The sequence below is a fragment of the Myotis myotis genome, unplaced genomic scaffold (assembly GCF_014108235.1).
Source record: "Myotis myotis isolate mMyoMyo1 unplaced genomic scaffold, mMyoMyo1.p scaffold_m19_p_7, whole genome shotgun sequence".
NCBI classification, from domain to species: Eukaryota; Metazoa; Chordata; class Mammalia; order Chiroptera; family Vespertilionidae; genus Myotis; species Myotis myotis.
Window position 1 is genome coordinate 8,891,924 of NW_023416379.1, and position 24,193 is coordinate 8,916,116.

The following is a 24,193-nucleotide window of genomic DNA, read 5'->3' on the forward strand; positions in this document are numbered from 1 at the left end:
AGAGTATCAACATCAGAATTATAGGGGTGCCAGAAGATGAGAGAGAGCAAGATATTGAAAACCTATTTGAAGAAATAATGACAGAAAACTTCCCCTACCTGGTGAAAGAAATAGACTTACAAGTCCAAGAAGCACGGAGAACCCCAAACAAAAGGAATCCAAAGAGGACCACGCCAAGACACATCATAATTAAAATGCCAAGAGCAAAAGACAAAGAGAGACTCTTAAGAGCAGCAAGAGAAAGAAACTCAGTTACCTACAAGGGAGTACCCACACGACTGTCAGCTGATTTCTCAACAGAAACTTTGCAGGCCAGAAGGGAATGGCAAGAAATATTCAAAGTGATGAATATCAAGAACTTACAACCAAGATTACTTTATCCAGCAAAGCTATCATTCAGAATTGAAGGTCAGATAAAGAGCTTCACAGATAAGGAAAAGCTAAAGGAGTTCATCACCACCAAACCAGTATTATATGAAATGCTGAAAGGTATCCTTTAAGAAGAGGAAGAAGAAGAAAAAGGTAAAGATACAAATTATGAACAACAAACATGCATCTATCAACAAGTGAATCTAAGAATCAAGTGAATAAATAATCTGGTGATCATAATAGAATCAGGGACATAGAAAGGGAATGGACTGACTATTCTTGGTGGGGAAAGGGGTGTGGGAGATGCGGAAGAGACTGGACAAAAATCGTGCACCTATGGATGAGGACAGTGGGTGGGGAGTGAGGGCGGATGGTGGGGCGGGAACTGGGAGGAGGGGAGTTATGGGGGGGAAAAAGAGGAACAAATGTAATAATCTGAACAATAAAAATTTAATTCAGAAAAAAAAAAAGAAATTGAAACCACGTTTAAATGATACCTTTCACTCACTCAGTTAACGCAGTTACTGAGGATGCTAAGTGAATGAGTGCACTGTCCTGGAGAGGCCTCACTCACCCTTTTCTGGCTCTCTTCCTGGCTGTCCATTTCTCGAATCTTCTCCAGAATGGCCTCCTCTGTGGACCCAATCATGCCCAAGCTGCCCCTAAGGAGGTCTGCAATTTTCTCCCTAAACGAGGTGTGCTGGCTTTGCGAGGCTGCGGCCGCCTCCAGACTGGCCTTCAAACTTCTCTCCAACTCGCAAGAGTCTTTCTTCAAGAGGCTCAGCTGCTGCTTCGAAGCATCCCAGGCCCGCTGGCCCACAAGCAGCCTTTCTCGGAAGATCTGAACTTCCCTTTCCAGAGCTTCCTTTGCCTCTACAGCACTGAACAAGTCCTAAGACAATGACATAGAGTGAGAACAAAAACATTAGCAGCCAATGGGAGGCACCTACGCTAGATTTTTAAGGATTCGGGGTTTAATCCTCATTCCATTTTAAAATCGAAATCATCTCTTCAGAAAGTTATTAAATTGTAAAGGCTATGTCAGGTAAATTTAGGTGTCTAAAAAAGAGAAGAGATATATGCCCTAGTCAGGTAGCTTAATTGGTTAGAGTGTCATCCCCATATATCAAGGTTACAGACTTGATACCTGGTCAGGGCACATACAAGAAGCAACCAATGAATGCATAAATAAGGGGAACAATAAATCAATGTTTCTCTCTCTCTCTCTCTCTCTCTCTCTCTCTCTCTTTCTCTCTCTCTCTCTCTCTCAAATTATTCAATAAATTTTAAAAAATCTTTTAATATATTTTTATTGATTTCAGAGAGGAAGGGAGAGGGAGAGAGAGAGATAGAAACATCAATATTGAGAGAGAATCACTGATTGGCTGCCTCCTGCATGCCCCCTACTGGGGACTGAGCCCACAACTCAGGCACGTTTTCTGACTAGGAATCTAACCTTGACTTCCTGGTTCATAGGTCGATGCTCAACCACTGAGCCATGCTGGCTGGGCAACAAATAAAAATTTTTTAAAGATAAGAGATATAAATCAGGGCCAGGAAAAAAATAAAATTGACATATATGCCTTTTATATGTGGACTTCTGGAAAGAGTTAATAAAAAACCAATCATTGGGGGGCAGGGGAGACTGGGTGAAGGTCAATGGGGAAAAAAAGGAAACATATATACTACTATTTGCAATACTTTAAACAATAAAACAAATTTTTTTAAAAATTGTTGACTAATATACTAGTAGATTCAATCCATATCTAGTACTGTATGGTCACAAAACCATTAGTTCTCAAGCTTGGTAGGGAAATTGATTTTGATAAAATAGTAAACCCTCAGACTCCTAACTAAATGCTAAAAATTAACTAGAGGTGTCTCTTTAATACTAGTCTAAATAATGCAATGTTCTCATAGGAACATCATTGCATAGAGAGTAAGGTCTTTCTTTCAATATTAATTGGCTGTGTATCCCCTTTTCTCATGAAGACAAACTAAAACTGGCAGGACCTGAAGAAAGGAGCAGAGATAACTAGCCATTTGGTGGGTGGGAGAATTAAAATTAGAGGGAGGTAAACCACCATACGGAGAATAATAATTTCAATGAATGTAAAATGTATCATTAGGTTCATAAACATAATGAAAGGCATAGGGAAGGTTACCTGAGCACCTATTTCTATTTACCATAATCTAGAACGTTCCAAAGAGACATAGAAGGGCATCTTTAAAATTCATTTTTAAAAAACCAACACTTGTTGACGTCAAGTTCCAAAACACAGGAGTTCACATTAAATAAGATTAAGCAGCTGGTTGACCAGCTCTGCTATAGTATTGCCGCCTACTGAACTGACAAAAATAGTTTATTTATTTTTTTTAAAATATATTTTATTGATTTTGTACAGAGAGGAAGGGAGCAGGATAGAGAGTTAGAAACATCGATGGGAGAGAAACATCGATCAGCCGCCTCCTGCACATCTCCTACTGGGGATGTGCCCGCAACCCAGGTACATGCCCTTGATCAGAATCAAACCTGGGACCTTTCAGTCCGCAGGCCGATGCTCTATCCACTGAGCCAAACCGGTTTCAGCGAAATAGTTTATTTTTTATTAAAAATAGTAGTTAGGGTAAAAAAAAACAAAACTAAAAAGCAACAATATCTTTGAGTAACAGATTCTACAACTACACTAGCCAGTAACATTTCAGGCTGCTAGTTCAAATGCAATCATGTCTTTCGCATTAAAACTGAGTTTTAAGAGAAATTTACCTCCACCAACAGCATGTAGACAGGGAAAGTATTACTTGAAATGCTCCTCCCTACTTATTATTTATAAAAGAGAATGTCTTACTTTTCCCCCCCTTTCGGTGATTTTTGTATTTAATCAAGGAAGCCTCAGGCATCAATGTGAAATAAAAGTCATCGCGTGGAGAGGTAGTTGGAGAAGCTGCCCTTTCAGAGATGTAATAAACTAATTGCGGGACCTATTTTGTGAGACGCTTTGCTCTTCGAGGTCCTGGCAGCGGCTCTGTATCCCTGCTCCCTCTCCCAGCCAGCCCTCTGCAAAGAAGCCCCCCCCCCCACTGCTGATTACATGTCGGCCCTTAGAGTAACGAGTCAAGGACCCTTGATCACAAATACGATATTTTAACGCTTTACTGATGTCTTTTCAGATGGTAATACAATAGCTGCTCAATTTCAGTAACCAGTATCAGGGCTGGTGATGACAAACGAGGCCTATTATATTTCACTTGGAAACACCAATCCTCATATGTGGTTAGAAAGCTGAGGTCCTAACTTCCAGGATGCATGGATTAAAAAAATATTTATTTTTTTTTTGTTAATCCTCACCCAAGGATATTTTCCCATTGATTTTAGGAGAGAGTGGAAGGGAGGGGTAGAGAGTAAAAGAGAGAAACATCAATGTGAGAGAGAGACATCAAGTGATAGCCTCCCACACGTGCCCAGACCAGGCTGAGGACTGAGCCTGCAACTGGAATCAAACCCATGACCCTTCAGTCCAAGAGCCAATGCTCTAATCACTGAGCAAAACCGGCTAAGGCTCATGGATAGAAATTCTAATCTCCTCCGTTCTAAAACCCCATAGAATATTAGATATTAATTTTTATATGAAAGAAAATCCTTAATGCAAAATAAGGGCGTTTCCATGGCCAATATACTGTTAACCAAGTATTTTCAAAAGGTCCCCAAAAAACATATCAGACACTGGAGTACTACAGACTTACTATCAGTTTGGAGTAAACTACCCAATTGGCAGCTTACACCAGAGACCAATAAACACAGTAAAAATATTACAGCCCCAAGGGATTTTTTTCCACCTCAATGTCAGACCGTGGTCTTACTGCCTTAGCGACAAGGACCGAAACAGTCCACTAGTGAGTCCAAAGCACAAACACGTGTCCAGTAAAAATCAGAAAACTCATCTGGGATCATGGGATGCAGTGGCACATGGCAGCGGGTCCGATTTCTTTCCGGGACATGTTTCAGGCCAGTGAACGATTTGCTAATTCGCGTATGAAATGCAGAACTGGGAGCCAGTGACAGGCCTTGGGGACAGCCACTCTCCCAGCGCTCTGATTAAGCACTTCAGGGGCACAGGGCTGATCTTCTTGGCACAGATGTCCTCAGACTGCAAATGCAATTACCTGCAGAGCTATCAGGAGGCAGCGGCCAGAGTGGAGTCTGGTTGCGTGGCTACCTCAAGGATACGCTGAAGTAATGTGACATGGGTATCGCGGGCCAGGACCTGAGGCTGCTGTCAGGCCACACTGACACGCAAATCAGGGCTGACCTCCACGGGGAACCACATCTGCAAATAAGGTCAGGCCCTATCAAGACAGTGACAGCGGTCCCTGTATTAAATTTACTTTAATTAACGAATCTTTAGATTCAGTCCTACTAACGCAACAAATGAATAATGATACCTTTGCAAATACTTTTAACAAAGACAATTGTAAGTGATATGAGTTAGGCATTCTATTTAACTTCTTAATTAAATGCATGTCTTCATTAATTGCCAATTAAATGCATTGAGTAATGAAACCAAAGGTTTGTGATTTAAAAACACAGTTGATTCCTATTATAATGTTGCTAGCTATTTATTATATGGATTTGGGTATGCGTGAGATCAAACTGCCTCTTAAAAAATACAATGACTAATGTCTGGGTGGCAAACCTCTGGCTCTGGCTAAATCATCCAAACCCAGACAGATCTTGTGAAATTAAAAACCAGTTGGCTGCTTCTACCTCCTGCAGTTAAGGTGAACAAATAAACTCAGAAATCCTCCCCAAACAGGCACTCTCATACATTGCTGGTAGAAATGTGAATAGATATGCTAGGTACATATTTATACCAAAATATGTAACAAAATGTAATAGGCACATATCCGGTGGCCCTGCAATTCCAGTCTTTAAAATATACCTGGAGATTATTAAATATGGAAAATAAGGCATGTGCAAAGTTATTCAATCATAGGTAGCAAAAGAGTAGGTACTACATGAATATTCACTGGCATGTGACTGGTTAAATAGGAGATGCCCATCCACCGAACATTATGTAGTCTTAAAAAGAACAGAGGAAACTTTTTATACACTGATATGAAAGGCTCTCTTAGATATAGTTAGTGAAAAAAGTCAGGTGCCTAACCATGTGTCTAGTACAGGGGTGGGCAAACTTTTTGACTCGAGGGCCACAATGGGTTCTTAAACTGGACTGGAGGGCCGGAACAAAAGCATGGATGGAGTGTTTGTGTGAACTAATATAAATTCAAAGTAAACATCATTACATAAAAGGGTACGGTCTTTTTTTTTTTTAAGTTTTATTCATTTCAAACGGGCCAGATCCGGCCCGTGGGCCGTAGTTTGCCCACGGCTGGTCTAGTACCATTTGTACCTAAATAAAAAGAGAATCTCCACATATATGCATAGGCGACTGCCAGTTCTGATCATCTCTAGAGAAGGGAACTGTAGCCAGTGGGCAGAAGTGTAAAGAAGATGACACAGAACAGTGGCAACTCTGAGAACACCCAGGGAATCTGGGTCCATTAAAGTTCTGTCAATAGTGATATGAACACGCACACATGCACATGCACACACATGCACGCACACACACACACACTAAACTTAGGCTGCATAAGTAAAGTATCTAGAATAAGGGAGGTGATGTCCTGCTATTTCTATTTCCCCGTTTCTATTTCCCTTGAACCAAACCAAGCCTGAAATTTGCAATTGGTTCTGGGATACAAATTTTAATAGAGATAAAACCCTCCTAGAACAGTGCTACTCAAACTGTGAATAAAATTCTAGTGTAACTCCTACAACTGTTCCCAGTCCCAACAAGATAATTTCAGAAATTAAAGATAAGAGCAGTAATTTCTATAGCAGTTTGGCTTTTTTTTATTTACTATAACAACTCATTTAATAACCTTATATAACACTATCTACTTCAGGTATTATGATGAAATTTTCTGTGGATGAGAGCATTGACATCAATTTTTGAATCAGGTATAGACCCTTTGGGTTTTATAGAACTGACACAGGAGCTACATACCTGTTGTGCAAATAAGAACACGTTGCATGTGATGGTTTAAGGTTGTTTTGCCAACCATTACCCAAAAGTATAAAGTATATCAAACACAGTCCATTTCTTTCATCAAAAGAATTTAAATTTCCATAGAAAGATAAATTAAATCTATACCTTTACACAATAAATTGATAAAACTGTCTACCGATGAATATTTGAAAATGGATTTTGAAAACACACTTGCTTTACTTTGGAGACAAGTTACAAATAAATATCTTGAGCTCTCTGAAATTGCTTTAAAACCTCTTCTAGTATCAACAATCCTTTGTGAGATTCGTTTTCTACTGTAAGTGCTTTAAAAGCAAAACATAGAAAAAGTTTAATATAAATTAGTCCCTGCTAGAAGCATTGTCATCAACCCAACCAAGATGACAAAGGTTAACAGCAGGAAGCTAGCTCGTTATCACAATAAAACTTTCATTCAAAGTGAGCACACAGGACTTCAATACAGGGAATTTTAGTCCTAACTTCTTGTTCAGATACAATTGCGGAATGACAAAAAGCTGTCAGTACAATAGTGTTTTCTGCATTAACCCTGCACGCACACTTTCAAGAAAGAAAGTGCACAGTGTATGTGATTCTTTTTCCACGTTTATTCTGATTATATTTATCCAAATTATATTTATATTAACTTTATGTCTGTGGCTTCTGATACTTAAAATGCAAACTTATGCTTTTTGTGTCTTTTAAAAATAATTTTTCCATGAATTCACTTTATTGATATTTTTTACAAAAGTATTGGTTAGCAATAAATTGAAAATAAATCTGTAGGAAAAACTAATCCTTCCCACAGATAGTTTGAGGAAAGCTGTACAAGAGAGCATTCAGAGTTCAGAAAGGAGAAGGGTGAAAGTCTTTCCTGTTCTAAGAGGAAATGGTAGCCCTCACCAGTTTGGTTCAGTGGATAGAGCATCAGCCTGAGGACTGAAAGGTCTCAGGTTCAATTCTGATCAAGGGCATGTACCTCAGTTGCAGGCTCTATCCACGAATCAATGTCTCTCTCTCACATGGATGTTTCTCTCTGTGTGTCTCTCCCCCTCCCTTCCATTCTCTAAAAATCAATGGAAAAATTTCCCCAGGTGAAGATTAACAACAAAAGAGGAAATGGGAACAGAACTGGGACATTTGTCCTGTAGATGTCTTCATCTGATTGAAGGTAAAAAGGAGAATGGGTCTGTTCTGCGTGGACTCATGATCCAATGGTGTGCACATTGCATAGTAACATCTCACTTCAAAATGAGGAAGACCTTTCCCGAATCTGAGCTATCCCAAAGGCAACACCAACCTTGGGAAATAGTGAAAATTCAGCTCAAGTTAAATTCTCGTCACTGACTAAATGAATACAAGTTGACAATGAATGTAGCTGCCCATGAAGCCAGTATGTCCCAGGTTTCCCTTCAGTCAACACTGCCCTAACCTGGTCAGACTGTGCCCCAAGGACCATGGACAGTTCCCAGCTGGAAATGTGAAGAGGGACATCATCCAAATGAAATGGATTCAGCATCATATGCTAAGATTAAACCCATAATAAAAATATTTAGGTAGTTCTGCTATTTAAATGCTGTTTTAATTTATTTTAAATGTATGAACAGAACCTCAAGGCAAAGGAATGGAGACTTATAGTTACAGAGCATAAATAAATTACAAACCTTGACAATGTATATACCATAATATTTTTTACATGGAAAGTAGAAATAGGGGAGTAAAAAGTAGGAGTGATTAAGTTCCTCATATTCTATATCAGAAAATCTAAAGATAATATCTCACATTGTTGGATCAAGAACAGAAATGTATTACTTTAACATCTTAATGGCAATTATCAGAAGTTAAAAAAAAAAAGAGTGTAAAACTGAGGCTAGATAGAAGTGGAAGAAGAGAGGACTTGAAATTTTACTTTGGAATCTTATCAACACGTTTAGTTGTAATTACATGAGCAGATTATTATTTTAGTGTTATTTTCATTTTAATTCCTTTCCCAGAGGCTAGAATTTTCCCAACCTCACGCATGATAAGAAAGAAGATTCAAGCAAGGAAAGTTTGAAAGATCTAGGCTGTTTTGCCAGAAGAAGAGACTTAGAAATCCATGATAAATGTCTTCGAATACTTGAAGGATAATCATGAGAGGGGATTCCCATTTATTCTGTGACATTTCACCAAGAAAGAACCAGGATGTGAACATGAATTACTAGTATAGGGCCTCTGAGTCTGACTTGCTACAATGAAGAACTGCCAAACCATCAGGACTGCACAGAGGAGGTGAATTCCCTGCGTCTGGTGGAGTTCAAGGAAAGGCTGGACCCTAGCTAGACAGGGACATTTTAAAGATGGTACTTATTTTACATACAGTTAGATGACCTGGACTTAAAAGACCTTCAGCAGCACATATACTAAAATTGGAATGACAGAGAGGAGATTAATGTGGCCCCTGCACAAGGACGACATGCAAATTCATGAAGTGTTTTATATTTAATCAATACTAGATAGATAGATAGATAGATAGATAGATAGATAGATAGATAGATAGATAGATAGAGACCTTGAGGTCACTTTTGACATTATGATTTTATGACTGTAGAGATCTTTAGTTTCCTTAGTAATTTATCCTGTCCAGCAATTTCTCATTTCCAGAAACTATTTCCGTATGCCTGTACTTTTAATCTCTGAATAAAAGAAAATAAATGGGAAAGGAAAATCAAACACTGAGCATCAATCCTGTACTGTGCATGTCCTCAGGACTTTATGTATATCATTCAATCCTAAGAATAATTGTAAGAGACAAAGCCTTAAATAATGTTCCTATTTGACAGGCAAGAAACTGAGATTCAAAGAGGTAAAGTCAGATGCCTGCGATCATAGAGCCAAATGACGCTAGAGCCCGGATAAAAACCCAAGAGTCTGTACACCACTCTGCTCTCCGTGACTCCCGTACGTCTTCCTTCTCACATAACAGTACGGCTGGCTGGCAAACCAAGAAAGCAGAGGAGACATCCCCTGGAGTCTGCCCGACTCCAAAACCAGTATTCTTTCCTAGCGTCAGTTCTAACTATGAGAACTGAAGGAAATGTGGACAGTGTGGAGGAAAAAGAAACCATTTGAAACCCAATAAGTATGTTTAATTTCTGATCCACTCATTTGAACTTCTGATGTCTGTACGAATGTGTGTGTGGCTTGTGTGGATAAAGTGACTACTTCTCTCAACGTTGGATGATTTCACGATAACCAAGAGAAAAGATGCCAATCTTTGACAGTTTTTAAAACATACTTCAATGTCCACTACTAAAGATTTTAAATAAGATATATTTCCATACATGTAATGAACCACCTGGACTTCTATTGGGGTAATTTTCATAAAGTAACTTGAATAGAGTCGTTAAGAAAACCAGAAAATCCGAGTTTGGTGGAAGCAGCCCCGGCCCCACGGATACTTGTACCTCCGCAGTCTTTCTGGACTTCACTAATAAAGTAAGTTTCCTACCTCAAAAACAGAGCTTCAGAAAGCATTATGAAGACTCTTCCTGAGACCAGCAATGTGTCGGGAAAACCGCTCAACAGTATTTTTCAGTAATAAATCTTTGGAGTCGTAACCCTATGAATGAGGACTTTATTAAAGACCACAAATTTTTTATTGCCCACATTTTTTTTACAATTTTTATTATGTTGGCAGGAACTTCATCCCAAAGTGAATGTGTTTCCAAAGTCTGAACAACATTGCATCAGTCGTTTACAAGTAAAGACACTTATGTAAGAAAAGGAATGAGTTCTGGTTTTTGTAATGTGCTCTTATAACACATTTTCATTTCCTACAGCTAATCTTCAGAAATGCATTTTTATAGATAAATATTAAGTTCCTAATTTTCAATCCTGATAATTCAATAACTACTATTTATAATTGATTAAAGTTATTCATTCACTGAGGAAATTTACATAGCTACAGGTTGTTGTTCCACTAACAAATAATTTTTGGCCTCAGACTTGTAGGTAGAATGTAGCTGTGAATATACAAGTAAAGGGGATTATTGATGACAGCATAATAACTTAATGACAGAGTGAAAATCCCAGCTTTGCTACTTAATTGCTGTGTGAACTTGAGCCAAGTACATAACCTCTTTGAGTACTTAGTACAATGACTGTGTTAATGGCAAGTGCTTGATAAATGGTGTCCATACTAATGATTGCCAATAGTATTCATGTAAAATGTCTGAGAGCTTAAACCTCACTCAGAAGGTTTACTCACAAGTAAAACATTAAGAGTGTAATTCTGAAATAATTTTATGTATATCATAAGACAGAGAAAATGAGTAAATATTGTTGGGATCCAAAAGATACAAAATAAAAGGATATTAAGAAAACACTAGAATATTGCTTTTTATTAAAAACTAGAGGCCCGATGCACGAAATTCATGCAAGGGGCTCAGCCCTTGCAGGCCAGACTTGGTCCGGAAGGTCATCTGGACAGTCATTCTGCTATTTGGTCTAATTAGCATATTAGCTCTTTTTTATATAGGACTAGAGGCCTGGTGCACAAAAATTTGTGCACTCGGGGGGGATGAGGGGTCCCTCAGCCCGGCCTGTGCCCTCTCGCAGTCTGGGACCCCTCGGGAGATAATGATCTGCTGGCTTAGGCCTGCTCCCGAGTGGCAGAGGGCAGGCCCAATCCCTAGGTGCAGCCCCTGGTTGGGCTTAGAGCAGGGCTGATTGGGGAGTTGGGGCGCCACCCCCTGTCATGCACAGAGCAGGGCGGATCAGGAGGTTGCGATGCCACCCTCAGTCACGCTCAGGGTAGGGCCGATTGGGGGATTGGGGCACCGCCCCCCGTCACACTCAAGGCAGGGTCGATGGGGAGGTTGCGGCGCCACCCCCTGTCATGCACAGAGCAGGGCCAATCAGGGGGTTGGGGCGCCGCCACTGTCACACTCAGGGCAGGGCCGATGGGGAGGTTATGGCTCTACCCTGTCACACACAGAGCAAGGCCCGTGGGGAGGAGGGGTTGGGGCGCCGCACCCTGTCACACACAGAGCCGCAGGGCAATCAGGGGGTTGGGGAGCTCCCCCATATCAGGCACAGAGCAGGGCTGATCAGGGGGTTGGGGTGCCTTCCCCTGTCACGAACAGAGAAGGGCGGATAGGGACATTGTGGCCCCGCCCCCGTCACACACAGAGCCACAGGGCAATCAGGGGGTTTGGGCACTGCCCCCTGTCACGCTGATCCCGGTGCTGGGAGGCATATTACCCTTTTACTATATAGGATAGAGGCCTGGTGCATGGGTGGGGGCCGGCTGGTTTGCCCTGAAGGGTTTGCTGGATCCAGGTTTGCTGGATCAGGGTGGGGGTCCCCACTGGGGTGCCTGGCCAGCCTGGGTGAGGGGCTGAGGGCTGTTTTCAGGCTGGCAGGTGACTGAAGCTTCCAACTGCTCCTTTTTTTCTTTTCTTTTTTTATTCTGGGCCAGCTTTAGCTCTGAGGCTTGGCTCCAGTTCTTAGGCCTCGGCTGCTGAAAGCAGGTATCTGGTTTGTTTGGGTTCTATAATCGAAACACTGTTTCAACTCCAGCTCTGAGATCCTGGCTGGCTGAAAGCAGGTTTCTGGGGTTTTGTTTAGCTTCTATATTTGTAACAATGTTTCAAACTGCAAGCTCAGAGGCCGGCAGCGTCAGGCAGGGAATGTTGGAGCCCTCCATCAAGCCTCATGTTCGCTTCAAGCTGCCTGGCTGCCGGCCGCCATCTTGGCTGGCAGTTAATTTGCATATCTCCCTGATTAGCCAATGGGAAGGGTAGCAGAGGTACGGCTAATTACTATGTTTCTCTTTTATTAGATAGGATACCAGGTAATATTGTCAAAATAAAATAAAATGTTTAATAAGACTGAGTTTTTGTTTGTTTGTTCATTTGTTGCTTTCAGTTTTCTATCCCGCATATGAGTGAAATCTTATGGTTCTTGACTTTTTCTGTCTGACTTACTTCATGTAGAGTGATAGACACAGATAACAGTATGTGGTTACCAGAGAGAAGAGGGGTGGGAGGTTAGTAAAAGGTAACGGGATCAAATATATAGTGACAGAGTAAGATGTGACTTTGGGTGGTGGGCTCACAATGCAATATACAAATGATGCCATCATAGAACTGTATACCTATATAATTTTATTAACCAATGTCACCCAGATAAATTTCTTTAAAAAAAATAAATTAAATACCACTATACATTTATTACTAAAAATGTATTTCTAGATCTGTCCTGCCGGAAGCCGGTCCATCCTTGCTGCTTGACACAGTCGCTGCAGGAAAGAAACATCTGCACAGCATATGTTTCAAGGGACCTGGCGTATATAGCATACTGTTCTTAATATGTTTGCTCCCCTTAGCGCTGTGTGTTTTAACCAAGGTCACCTCTCCAAGAAAGGTTGTTTCCCCAGGTAGGAATTTTTCCCTGAAGTCAGGGAGGGGATGCCTCTCCTAGAAAGGTTGTTTCCCCAGGTAGGAATTTTTCCCTGAAGTCAGGGAGGGGATGAAACTCCTTAACTAAGTGCCAGGCGGGTAGTTAATCACTACAAACAATCATGCTTAAGCTACATAATCTTTACTCCCTGGAATGAAGATAAGAAACGCCCTAACCTTTGTAATAGAAATTGACAGGATTAAAATCAACTGGTATAAATACGGATGTAACAAAACAATAAACAGAAGAACTTCGCTGGAGATCCAGACCAGAACTTGGCTGGAGATCCTGGCTAGAGATCCTGGCTAGGCTGCTGATCAACTGAACGCTGTCTCTGTGTCATTCCTTCTTCGCCGACTCCATCCACACCTTTGGGGACCCCTGGACCTGCTGGGGTTGGACCCTGGCACTGTCCAAGGAAAGCAATAACACCCCCAACAGCAGCGAGCCTACAAAGCCTAAATCTTGTTTCTAAGCACCGTTCACCAGCAAAAGGAAACAAAGGTCCTTAGCGAACAGGCTCATTTTAGTTCTGTAGCCTGAAAACTGCAAGTGACCTAAGGCAGCTTCTGTCAGAAAGCAAGGAAGCGATGAGATACTACAGGAGTCAGGTTACAAGCTACAGAGACCATCTTCGTGGGGCTCCTGCTGGCCAAATGTGATAGATTTTGAGCACACACACAAAAAAGAATTGATTTCAACACAGTAAATAAGTAAAAATCCATGTGTCCATAGAATTTAAAAGAAAAGGAAAGAAAATAAAAAGCTTTTCTATACAGAAGAATGCCAGCTAATAAGTAGAATGGTAAAATAAGAATATTACCACTTTGCCACCACCCTTGGTGTAATCCAAGCAAGAATCGATGGATGCTAAAGTCAGTGGGAACAGAATTCACCTGCCAATTATCACCCCACAGATACCTTATGTAAAAGCATACCTTTACACTAAAGGGATGGGCAATAAACTTAGCGTCAGAAACAATGGAACATTCTAAATCAGTTGCTTCCAATGTGATGCAATATTAAGCATACAACTTTACCACTGAAATAGACTTGCCAAAAAGGTTTTCTCTGCATCCAATCCAGACTCTAGCTACCACTTTAAGTGTATAGGGTATAGAAAAACAAGTTAAACAATATCATGAAGATACAGTCAGAGCACTTCTCCCCAACAAGTCAATGCTATTCTTAAAAAAAAACTATAAAAGGCTAAAAATAACCAAAAAATGCAATGAGTAAACCTAGACTGAATCCAAATGTGGGGACAAAAACAGCTATAAAAGATATTCTTATAGAGTGATGACAGCTAAATGTAGAATATTAGATGATTATTGGTTATTGTTGTGTAACAAATGACCCCAAACTCAGGGCTAAATACAACAGATGTCTATCATCTCACAGTCCCCAGGGGTCCAGAGTGTGGGCATGACTTAGCTGGGTGTTTCTGACTGAAGGCTTCTCATGGGTTACAGTCAAGTTGTTGATCAGGGTGACAGTCATCTCAAGACTCCACTGAAGGAGAATTCACCTCCATGCTCACTCACATGGTAGCCGACAGGCCTCACTTGCTGGCCACATGGGCCTTACCACAGGCTGGCTGAGGGGCCTCACCACATGGCAGTTGGCTCCCACCAAAGCAATGACTCAAGAGAGATGAAAAAAGTGCATCTAAGATTGAAGTCAGTCTTTTTATAAGCCAACTCAAAAGTGACATCCTATCACTTCTGACATATTATAGTCACTGGAAGTGAGTCACTGAGTCCAGCCCACACACAAGAGGAGAGGAATTAAATTCCACATCTCAGGGGAAGACAAAAAACTTGTGGGCTTGAAACCACCACAGATGATCTCGTGGCTTTATTGTTAACTCTGAGATACAAAAAATGGCATTGTGGTGATGTAGGGTAGTGTCCTTACTCTTATGATACATATGCTGAAATAGCTAGATACAATGCATATAACGTCTGCAAACTATTTTCAAATGGTTGTCCAAATGTGTGCCTGTGTGTGTATGTGTGTGTGTGTGTGTGTGTGTGTAAAGTAATAAAACAAATATATCAAGATGCTAACAAGTGTTACATTTTGGTGAATGGGTGTTCACTGTATTCCTTCACTCTTTCTATATATTTTAAGATTTTTCATAAGAAAATGTTGGAGTAGCCCAGCCGGCATGGCTCAGTGGTTGAGCATCAACCTACGAACTAGTAGGTCACGGTTTGATTCCTGATCAGAGCACTTGCCTGGGTTGCAGGCTCGATCCCCAGTGTGGGGCGTGCAGGAGGCAGCCAATCAATGACTCTCTCTCATCACTGATGTTTCTATCTCTCTCTCCCTCTCTATTCCTCTCTGAAATCAATAAAAATATATTTTTTAAAAAAAGGAAAAAAGAAAATGTTGGAGTAAAGTAATTTACTTGATCTTTTCAAATTAGCTAGAACCGCAGCAAAGGATTGCTATGGACTGAATTGTGTCTCCCCTAAAGTCATATGTTGAGGCCCTCATGTCCATTGTGGTGGTGTTTAGAGATGGAACGCTTGAGAGATAATTAGGTTTAGGTGACATCATAAGGGTGTTGTCCTCATGCTGGGGTTGGTGCCCTTGTAAGAAGAGACACCAGACAGCTTTCTCCCTCTCTGCCACGTGAGGACACAGCGAGAAGGCAGCCATCTGCAAGCCAGCAAGACAGCTCTCGCCAGGACCCTTCACCTTGCTCTTCCAGCCTCCAGAACTGTGAGAAATAAATGTCCACTGCGTGCGCCACACAGTCTGTGGTATCTGGTATGGCGCCCCAAGCTAACACAGGGGCTTTGAAATGATTGAAGCTACTTGGTAACAATGACAAAACCTTTGCTCTTTTCAGCAAAGCTAATGTGTCAGGAGAAGAAATCCAGTGGTAAGAAGGGATTTGTGATGCAGGGAATTGGGAAGGGCAGGCATGGAAAGTATTATCATGACTGTGGATCGTTTCACATTCTAACCACCCATCCCATCCAGTTTGGCAGTAATCACTGGAGGCATGGAAGGCCCACAAGGAGACCCCACAAGAATGGCTCCTAGCCCTGGCCGGTTTGGCTCAGTGGATAGAGCGTCGGCCTATGGACGGAAGGGTCCCAGGTTCGATTCCAGTCAAGGGCATGTACCTTGCTTGCGGGCATATCCCCAGTGGGGAGTGTGCAGGAGGCAGCTGATTGATGTTCCTAACTCTCTATCTCTCTCCCTTCCTTGCTGGAAAAAATCAATAAAATATATTTAAAAAAAAAAAAGAAAAAAGAATGGCTCCTTGTACTGCATCCCAGTCCAGAAGCCCTTGAGCTTTTGGGAGACCACTGGACCTTGGCCCCTCACGGAGCCTCTCTGTTTCAGCATTAGTCATCATCTAATTCCAAATTCCACCCCCATTACTATTTAATTCTTTCCTCTATATTTTAGTAACTGTACTCGCTCATTTTTGCTTTTGGAAATTGATCATTACTTTTTTCTTCTTCATTATTGTTGAAAGTATTACAGGTGACCCCTTTTTTCTCCTACTGACCCCTTATAGCCCGCCCCCACCCCCCACCCCAGGCCTTCACCACCCTATTGTCTGTGTCCATGGGTTATGCATATATGCATACAAGTTCTTAGCTTGATCTCTTACGGCCCATCCACCCTCCTCCTTGATCATTACTATTAATCCCAGAATTGGTTTCTTTGCCACAAAATTTTATGAAAATATAATTAAAGGTTTATATAGTGTTAAAAGATTTACAGTATTAATTCTCATGCTTAAACAGGTTCTAGCTATTTGATAAGATCAAGCAACTCACTATAAAAATAAAAGTTTAGAATTAAGAGTCCATTTCCTTTGGCAACATGTCTCAAAATTATAATACCCATATTCTTTGACCCTGCAAGTCTGCTTCTAGAATTCTGTCTTACTGATATATTCTCACACACAAGATACAAGATTATTGATAGCACTCTTGTTTATGATAGCATGTAGTGTATTACCATTTTTAAATAAAGAGGAAAACATAGTGTACAGAATATGCTGTCCTTGTTAAAAAATAAATAAAAAGAGTAAGCATATGCATATATGGTCGTGGAATGGTTCTAGAAAGGTATATAAGAAGCTGTTAATAGAGGTTGCCTCTGAGGACAACTGGGTGGCTGGAGGCAGTGGGTAATAGTATATACTATTGTGTCCCTTTAGAATTGTATATCTTGTTCAAAAACATAAATTTTACAAAATGTAATCCTTATGCTTCAAGTCAGACATTCGCCACAAACCCTGTGCCTTTAAGTGTTCGTATTTCTTTTTGTCCCAGTTTTCCAGCTACGCCTCACAGGCCCCTCAGGGCCCCGAGTCCCATGCCGCCCGGCCTCCGGCTCGCGCAGGCCCAGGGACTGGTCTGGACAGCAGGCGCGCTCACCTGCATCCAGTTTCCAACTTCTGCTCCCATATCAGAACATGCCACAGATGCACACACGCTTCCTGCTGTACCTGGTGCAGCCTGTCTCTCTCCTCGGCGCAGGAGGCGGCTCTCTTCTGCTCTCTGTTCACTTGGGAAACCAGCCTCATGATCGTCTCTCGGCTGGCTTTTGCCTCCATCTCATGGACATTCACGGTCTCTTCAAGAGTAACAAGTTGTCCTTTCAGAGACGTATTTTCCGTGCCCAGCTCCCTGAGCTGAAGAGAAAGCAATCGCAGCTGTCCCACGGGAATAACAAGTTCACACCACTTTCTCCAAGCCACTCGGTCCCTATCCCCCGACCACTGCACTGTTATATGCCGATTGTGGAAGCTCTCCCCTCCATCCACTCAAAGGTCACCTGTGCAAAGGCTGCCTCTACCTCATGGGCGGGCCCAGTGGTCAAATTATAATTAATCAAAAGGTAGGCCCAGGGTAACAGTGATGAGAGCTCAGCTAAAAGCTCCGGACAGGACAAGCACCCTGACATCTAACTAACTGGGGGAAGGTGATGATCTACAAGGTTACAGCAGCCAGGGCCATGGGCGTGTGGAAAAGGGGCACCAGCTGCATGCAAGGCACTGCCTGGCACAGGAGAGGGATGCAGAGAGAAAGCAGGACTTTTAAAAACAAGTCCTTCGAATTGATGCAAGCATAGCAAAGTCCTGAACTGTGTGCTCCAACTGTGGCAACCACTGGGATTAGTGGGGCATTGCATTCTCTATGTTGTACATTTGTGTTAACTGGGAGCATCAGTAAGATTGCAAGATTTACAAAGATGGAACTCATCTTAACCTTATACTCGAGAAATATCCCAAAAATGACACACACTGTTTTTGCTGTTGGTGTGTGTTTCTGTCTTAACTCAAAACAAACAAAATCTTCCTAAGACACAGCATTAAAATGAATAACTCATTGTATTTGACAATCTAAATATATTTTAGACAAACACAATCAATCCTTTCTGGAGAATAATTAATCTCCAAAAATGCTAGAAAGGATCTTGGAACTGAGCCTCAGAGAGGTGGCATGGTTTGTCCCAGGTCACACACTCAGTGCATGCTACATTTGGGCCATGTCCCGTTCTCTCGTCACCCCCGGACTCAGCCACGGCTTCTCTTTTCACGGCAGATGTCAAAATGACCCCTCAATGTCTTTTTCATATGCATACAAACACCTTTAGAATTAAATCTTCATCTGATATCTTTTCATTCTTCTTATCTGGATCTAAGCAGTCCCGAAGACGAGCTAGAAATTCCTCATGTTCCTTGCAATTCTTCGACATTTGATTCTTATTCTCCTCGTTTTCCTTTACACGCTTTCTATCAGGCAAATAACAAATAAGTCATCAAACAAAGTCCAGAACTTAAGTTCTTTACGGGAAATCATCACTTTCATCACAATAGTTCCCCAGACCCAGAGCACATTATTGCCCTGCAAACCCTGTAAAGGAAGGAGAAAATGGAAGCAATTCTGGGGCATCTACACTCTGCAGAAATGTAGGAAAATCTTCATGGCATCTTAGATCTAGTAACAGCAAGGGAGACAGACAGATTCTCTGTCAGCTGTCCCCAACCTTCTAGGATGTGCACAGGTGACAGGCCCAACCCCATGGTCTCTGTTGGGGCCTCAGGGGGAAGCAGGAGAGGGCTGCTACATTGGTGCTAGGGCACCAGGCTTATTTTAGAAGGGTTATTTCCAGCATTCCCTAGCTCATGGCCAAGCATAACTATAACAAAAAGTACATCAGGCCCGGCTGACATGGCTCAGTGCTTGAGCGTCTACCTATGAACCGGGAGGTCCAGTTCAATTCCCAGTCAGGACACATGCCTGGGTTACGGGCTTGATCCCCAGTGTGGGGTGTGCAGGAGGCAGCTGATCAATGATTCTCTCTCATCATTGATGTTTCTCTCTCCTCTCTCCTTCTCCCTTCCTCTCTAAAATAAATAAAAATTTAAAAGTACATCAGAAGCAGGGGATGCTCCCACCTCTGGAAAAGATCATTATTAATTCTCACATACCCAGAGTTTTTAAAGCATACTGGAAGGGGCCAGTCAAGGAAAATCAGTCAATTTATGCTCTGCTACAAACACTTGATTTCAAATCTCAGGTAGGTTTGCTGAGATAACACAGTCTACTTCTCATGCTTTAACTCTTAGAGACTAAGAGATCCTCCTCAAAAAAATAGACATATTTTAAAGGCAAATTAGAAATCATTTCAGTAATTTGGTACCATTTTTTCACTACTCTAGATAATAAACATGATTATTGCTTTCCCTCTCTGCCATGTTGAGTGTTTACTGCATATTCTTTTCCCTCCATTCAAAGATTAACAAAGCATGTAATTGCATAGACTCAAAAGCATATCATATTCCTATTTAGAAAAATGTATAAAAATCAAAGACCAACATCAATATCTCTCTCGGTTCTTATTTTCAGCAGATGGAAGGTAATATGTATCCAGTCTCCTGGCTCATGAAAGGCACAATTAATACTATAGCTCTGACTGATTTATATAGACGATTCCACACATTAACCCTGAGATTTCAGTCTCATTTCTCTATTCCAAGGATTTCTAAAGTATTTCCACTTCTATGTGCATTTCACTTTTAGCCAGCAAAGTTGCAGGAGTCTATCCTAAGGACATAATCACAGAAATGTGGAATTATGAATGCCCATGGATACTCATTGTGTGTCGGTTTTGAGTATCTATTAAAGGTGCTAAAGATACAGTAGTAAACAAAAAAAATAAAGAACCTTGCCCTCATGAAGCTTATGTTCTAAAATGGAAGATGAACAATAAGTAAAGTATTAATGTGTGTAGAATGTATATTAGAAAAGGACTGAAGAGGAAAAAATTAAGCAGGAGAAGGTAAGATATATTTGGGGGGAGTGGGGTAACATTTTAGACCTGGTCACTCATGGAAGCCATCACTGGGAAGGTGACTTTTTAAAAAAATGTTTTATAAGAGTTTATTTGAGCCAAAACTGATGACAATGCCAGGAAGTAAGATTTCAAATGTGTCCTGAGAAGGTGACTTTTGAGGGAAGACCTAAAGTTGGCAGAGACAGCCAGATACTATCTGGGGGAAAGAGCTTTTCTAGGAAAGGGATCGGTAAGTGCAAAAGTCCTGAGGCAGGTTCACACCTGTTGTGTTCAAGGGTCAGCAAAGAAGCCAGACAGCTGGAATGGAAAGGATAGAGGAGAGAATGGAAGCAAAACAAGGTCAGGACGAGCCTTTTAGATCATAGAAAACACTGTCTCTACCCTGGGTGAGAAGAGAAGTCATGGAGAGCTCTGAGCAGAGGACTGATAGGATCTAATTTGTGCTTTTGCAGGATCACTCTGACTGCATGGGGCACAGGCAGAAGCAGGAAAACCATTAGGAGGCTCCTGTAACAATCCAGGTGACAGGTGATACTTGCTTGGACCAGGTTCGTGGCAATGAGGGTGTCAGTTGGATGCTGTCAAAGATTAGATATATTTTGAAGGTAGAGATAGATTATGAGATTTACTGAAGGGTCAGACACAGAATGTGGAAAAGAAAGAGGGCAAAGGATGATGCGAGATTTCTGACTTGATCAACTAGAAGAATGAACTTATCACTAACTGCGATGAGAAAATGTGCAGGAGTATTCCGTGGAAACACCAGGAGCTCAGTGTTGGACACGTGAAGTCTGAGCTGCTTGTTGGACAGCCACATGGAGATGTGTGGGTCTTGAATTCTGGGGAGAGATCTGGGCTAGATATAGAGATGTGGGAGTCACTAGCATTTACATCATTCTTAAAGTCATGAGACTAGAAGAGATTACCAAGAGAGTGGACTTAGAAACGTGAAGAGGTTCCTGGACTGAGCCGGGGGCACTCCAATATTGTGAAGTCAAGGAGATGAGAAGGAAAAGGCAAAAACAATGACAGAGCAGGCAGAAGGGTCAGGGAGAGAGTGGGCATGTGCAGTCCTCAAAGCCAAAAGAAGACAGAGTTTCAGGGAGAAACCAACTGCGACTGATGTACTGACAGGTCAAGTAAGATAAGGACTAAATCATTTCATTTGCAATGTGTGGTCATTGGTCAGCTTAGTGAGTGGATTCAGTGGGGGCAGATCTAAGAGAGAAGGAGAGAGGAGAGAAGTTGGAAGTGAGTATATACAAACACTTTAATGAGTTTTGCTCTACTAAGGCGAAGGAGAAAAAGGACTAGACCTGGAAGTGTTGGTTTTTTTGTCAAGATGGAATAAGTCAAATAAATACCAAGTATTTTATTAGTAAAGTTATTACACATAGAATTTAAAAGCATATTTAGTTCTCAATTTTTTCTTGATTATCACCTTTCGCCAGAGCCAAGTGTATGGAGAACGTAGATTTCATGAGCTCTGCATAAACTGGCATAAACTGGCAATAAGAGGAAAATCTCCAATTGTATATAGAAGCATTCACAGCCCTACACATGTTGAGGACAATGCTGTTTGTTAAGACTCTTGGTGACATTTAGAAATGAACTTGGGGGGAAATTTCAAGACTCCAAACGTCTCTGAACCTGACGTCAGTAATATTTTTTTTTTCCAAATTGAGTTTCCAGCCTAATGCGAGCTCTCCGAACATTCAAAGGTGCACCTTGCTATCAGAAGCTAGTATTTTAAACAAACTCAACTAAGAATACACTAAAGTACCCTTACTGTAATTCCTCGTCTAGTTCTACAACCTTCCTCTTTAGTTCCTGGTTGTCCTTGATTGCGGCATGAGCCGTGATTTCAGTCCTCATTTTGGAAGCGGACAGGGCTGCCGATTCATCTTCCAGTTCCTGCACCCTGTCTCTCAGCGAGCTGAGGAGAGAGGCCTTCCTCGCGTTGTTCTCTTTGTAGTTCTCCATCTCGGCTTTCAGTTCCTGACAGGAAGCTTCTTTAGAAAGCATTTTGGACCGGAGGTCTCGAAGCTTAATATGGAAAAGAAATGAAAAGACCAAAAGGATTTCAATGGCATAAGTTTGAAGAAACCCAAAACCGTAATTGCAAATTGCACTCTTTTATTCATGACCTCATCCACCTTCCCTTTTGTTTCTTCATATATATATCTGTATTACCAGATGGGAGCTTATGCCTTAATAATAGACTTCATGTTCTGTTTTATTGCTTTTTTTTTTTTTCAAAACCAATTGAGCAATGCCTTGTGGTAATTTACTCTCACTCAAGAGACATGTGTGGTGTGTTCTGCAAAAGGCAATAAAACATTTTGCAATGGTAACCCATTTTCTTAAATGCATATTCCTGCTATTGCTGCTAAAATGAAACAAGGAGCCTACATGCTCTGCTATTTGTAATTTCATGGCCACAACTACTTCCCTTACAGGATTTATACAAAGGAAACATTTTGACTTCTATGAAGTCTATGGCATCAAAATGCTGCACAATATATGTGCCCTATTAAGTCATGCTATCAGGCCCACCCTATAAGAAACCATTATGAATGCATGTACTTCTTTGGAACTGTGAGCATGCATCATACATGTATATTCTCATTCTTTCTCTCTCCCTCTCTCTCTCTCTCCCTCTCTCCTCTCTCTCTCTCTCTCTCTCTCTCTCTCTCTCTCTCTCTCTCTCTCTCATCTCCCTAATACATTATCAACTCGTGTTTTAGTAAGGTCCTGGCAGCCCCGTGAAACCGATAGTTACCTCACAGACAAGCCCAGGCTCCTCAAGCCCAAGGCCACCAGGCTGTGAGCAGAATGGGTCTAAAGAGACTCCCTCAGAAATTCCACAATAGACCTGATCCAGCCCAGAGGGGAGGGGGACTCCAGTCCTCTGCTAGAATTTCCCCCGCAATCAGAACTGTCACAAGAAAGGGCTTGAGAATTCCCTCCTGTGGGCTCCAGCCTGCAAGCAATCCACCTTAAAGGGACTTAGTCCAGAAGAAGCTAACGGTCCTCCAAAGCCCAGGCCGCTGCAACCCAGAGAGCTCAGGGGCGCCCAGGTCTCTCAAGGAGGCGGGGCTTCTCTGAGATGGAGAAGGCAGCCCCTGCCGCCTGGCTGAGCAGCATGACACATGCATAACCTTTCAGGAATCATCCCCAACTGGGAGGTGGGCACACAGGAAGAGAATCAGTGTCAGCTTTGCCGAAAGGTTTAAGTCTGTGGCCTGCTGTTCTGTTTGTAATCGCCTCTCTGCTCTGCCTTACTCTACCAGAAGCTGAGAGTCCCGTTTCTGAGTTAGGAAGATACATAATCTTACCTCGGACTGAGCACATTCAAATTTGACCAAAGTGGCTGCAAGTTCACTTCGGGCGTTTTCGGCCACATTCCGATAGTGGTTTAATTGCTCCCGAGTGGCTGGGGCTTCCAGGAGATGGTCGTAAATTTCCTGACAGGGTTCCCCAAAAGACAAAATAGAAAGGAGAGTGAAAACAACCTTTCTGTGCAGCTGTGCGGAGCAAGATTAAATACAGACGCGGCCTCCGTCGTCCGCATGTGTCCAAATGCTGCCTAGAGACGTGCTTTGTTCCGATCATTTCATGCTCTCTCCCAAAATGCTAAGGGAGGCAGGAGGCCGCCTGGGAAAGGCGATGTGCTCCCCCAGAAAGGCATTAAGAATTGGCCTGTGTCCCTTTAGAGGCTTCCTCCCCACCCCCACCCCCACCCCCACCCCCACCCCAGCCCAAATGCTATTCGGCCTCGGACCAGAACCTATAGACAACAAAGAACAGTCAGAAGAGATGCCATGGGACATGGCATGGAACTAGGAGGCAGTTTCCTTGGTAATTATTCACTATGCTCTTTGTTCTCAATCTCATAGTCTCTCTCCAGATCATGAAGGTGACTTAGGTCACCTGAGGAGTCCTCACCCATCAAG

The 24,193-nt window shown here is 41.9% G+C and overlaps 1 protein-coding gene and 1 non-coding gene across 2 annotated transcripts in view; one reads left to right on the forward strand and one right to left on the reverse strand.

Moving 5' to 3' along the window:
- Positions 1-24,193, reverse strand: part of ARMT1 (acidic residue methyltransferase 1) — a 100,850-nt gene that overhangs the window by 20,633 nt on the left and 56,024 nt on the right. Inside the window, exons 5-9 of the mRNA XM_036317348.1 lie at positions 23,576-23,704; positions 22,027-22,283; positions 18,528-18,672; positions 17,383-17,568; positions 944-1,261 (exon numbers count right to left, since the gene is read on the reverse strand). Of these exons, the coding sequence (XP_036173241.1) occupies positions 944-1,261; positions 17,383-17,568; positions 18,528-18,672; positions 22,027-22,283; positions 23,576-23,704 (1,035 nt within the window). The remainder of the gene's footprint in view (positions 1-943; positions 1,262-17,382; positions 17,569-18,527; positions 18,673-22,026; positions 22,284-23,575; positions 23,705-24,193) is intronic.
- On the forward strand, positions 8,838-8,940 carry LOC118660840. Its single transcript, XR_004969045.1, has one exon. It is a non-coding gene; the product is annotated as a U6 spliceosomal RNA (small nuclear RNA).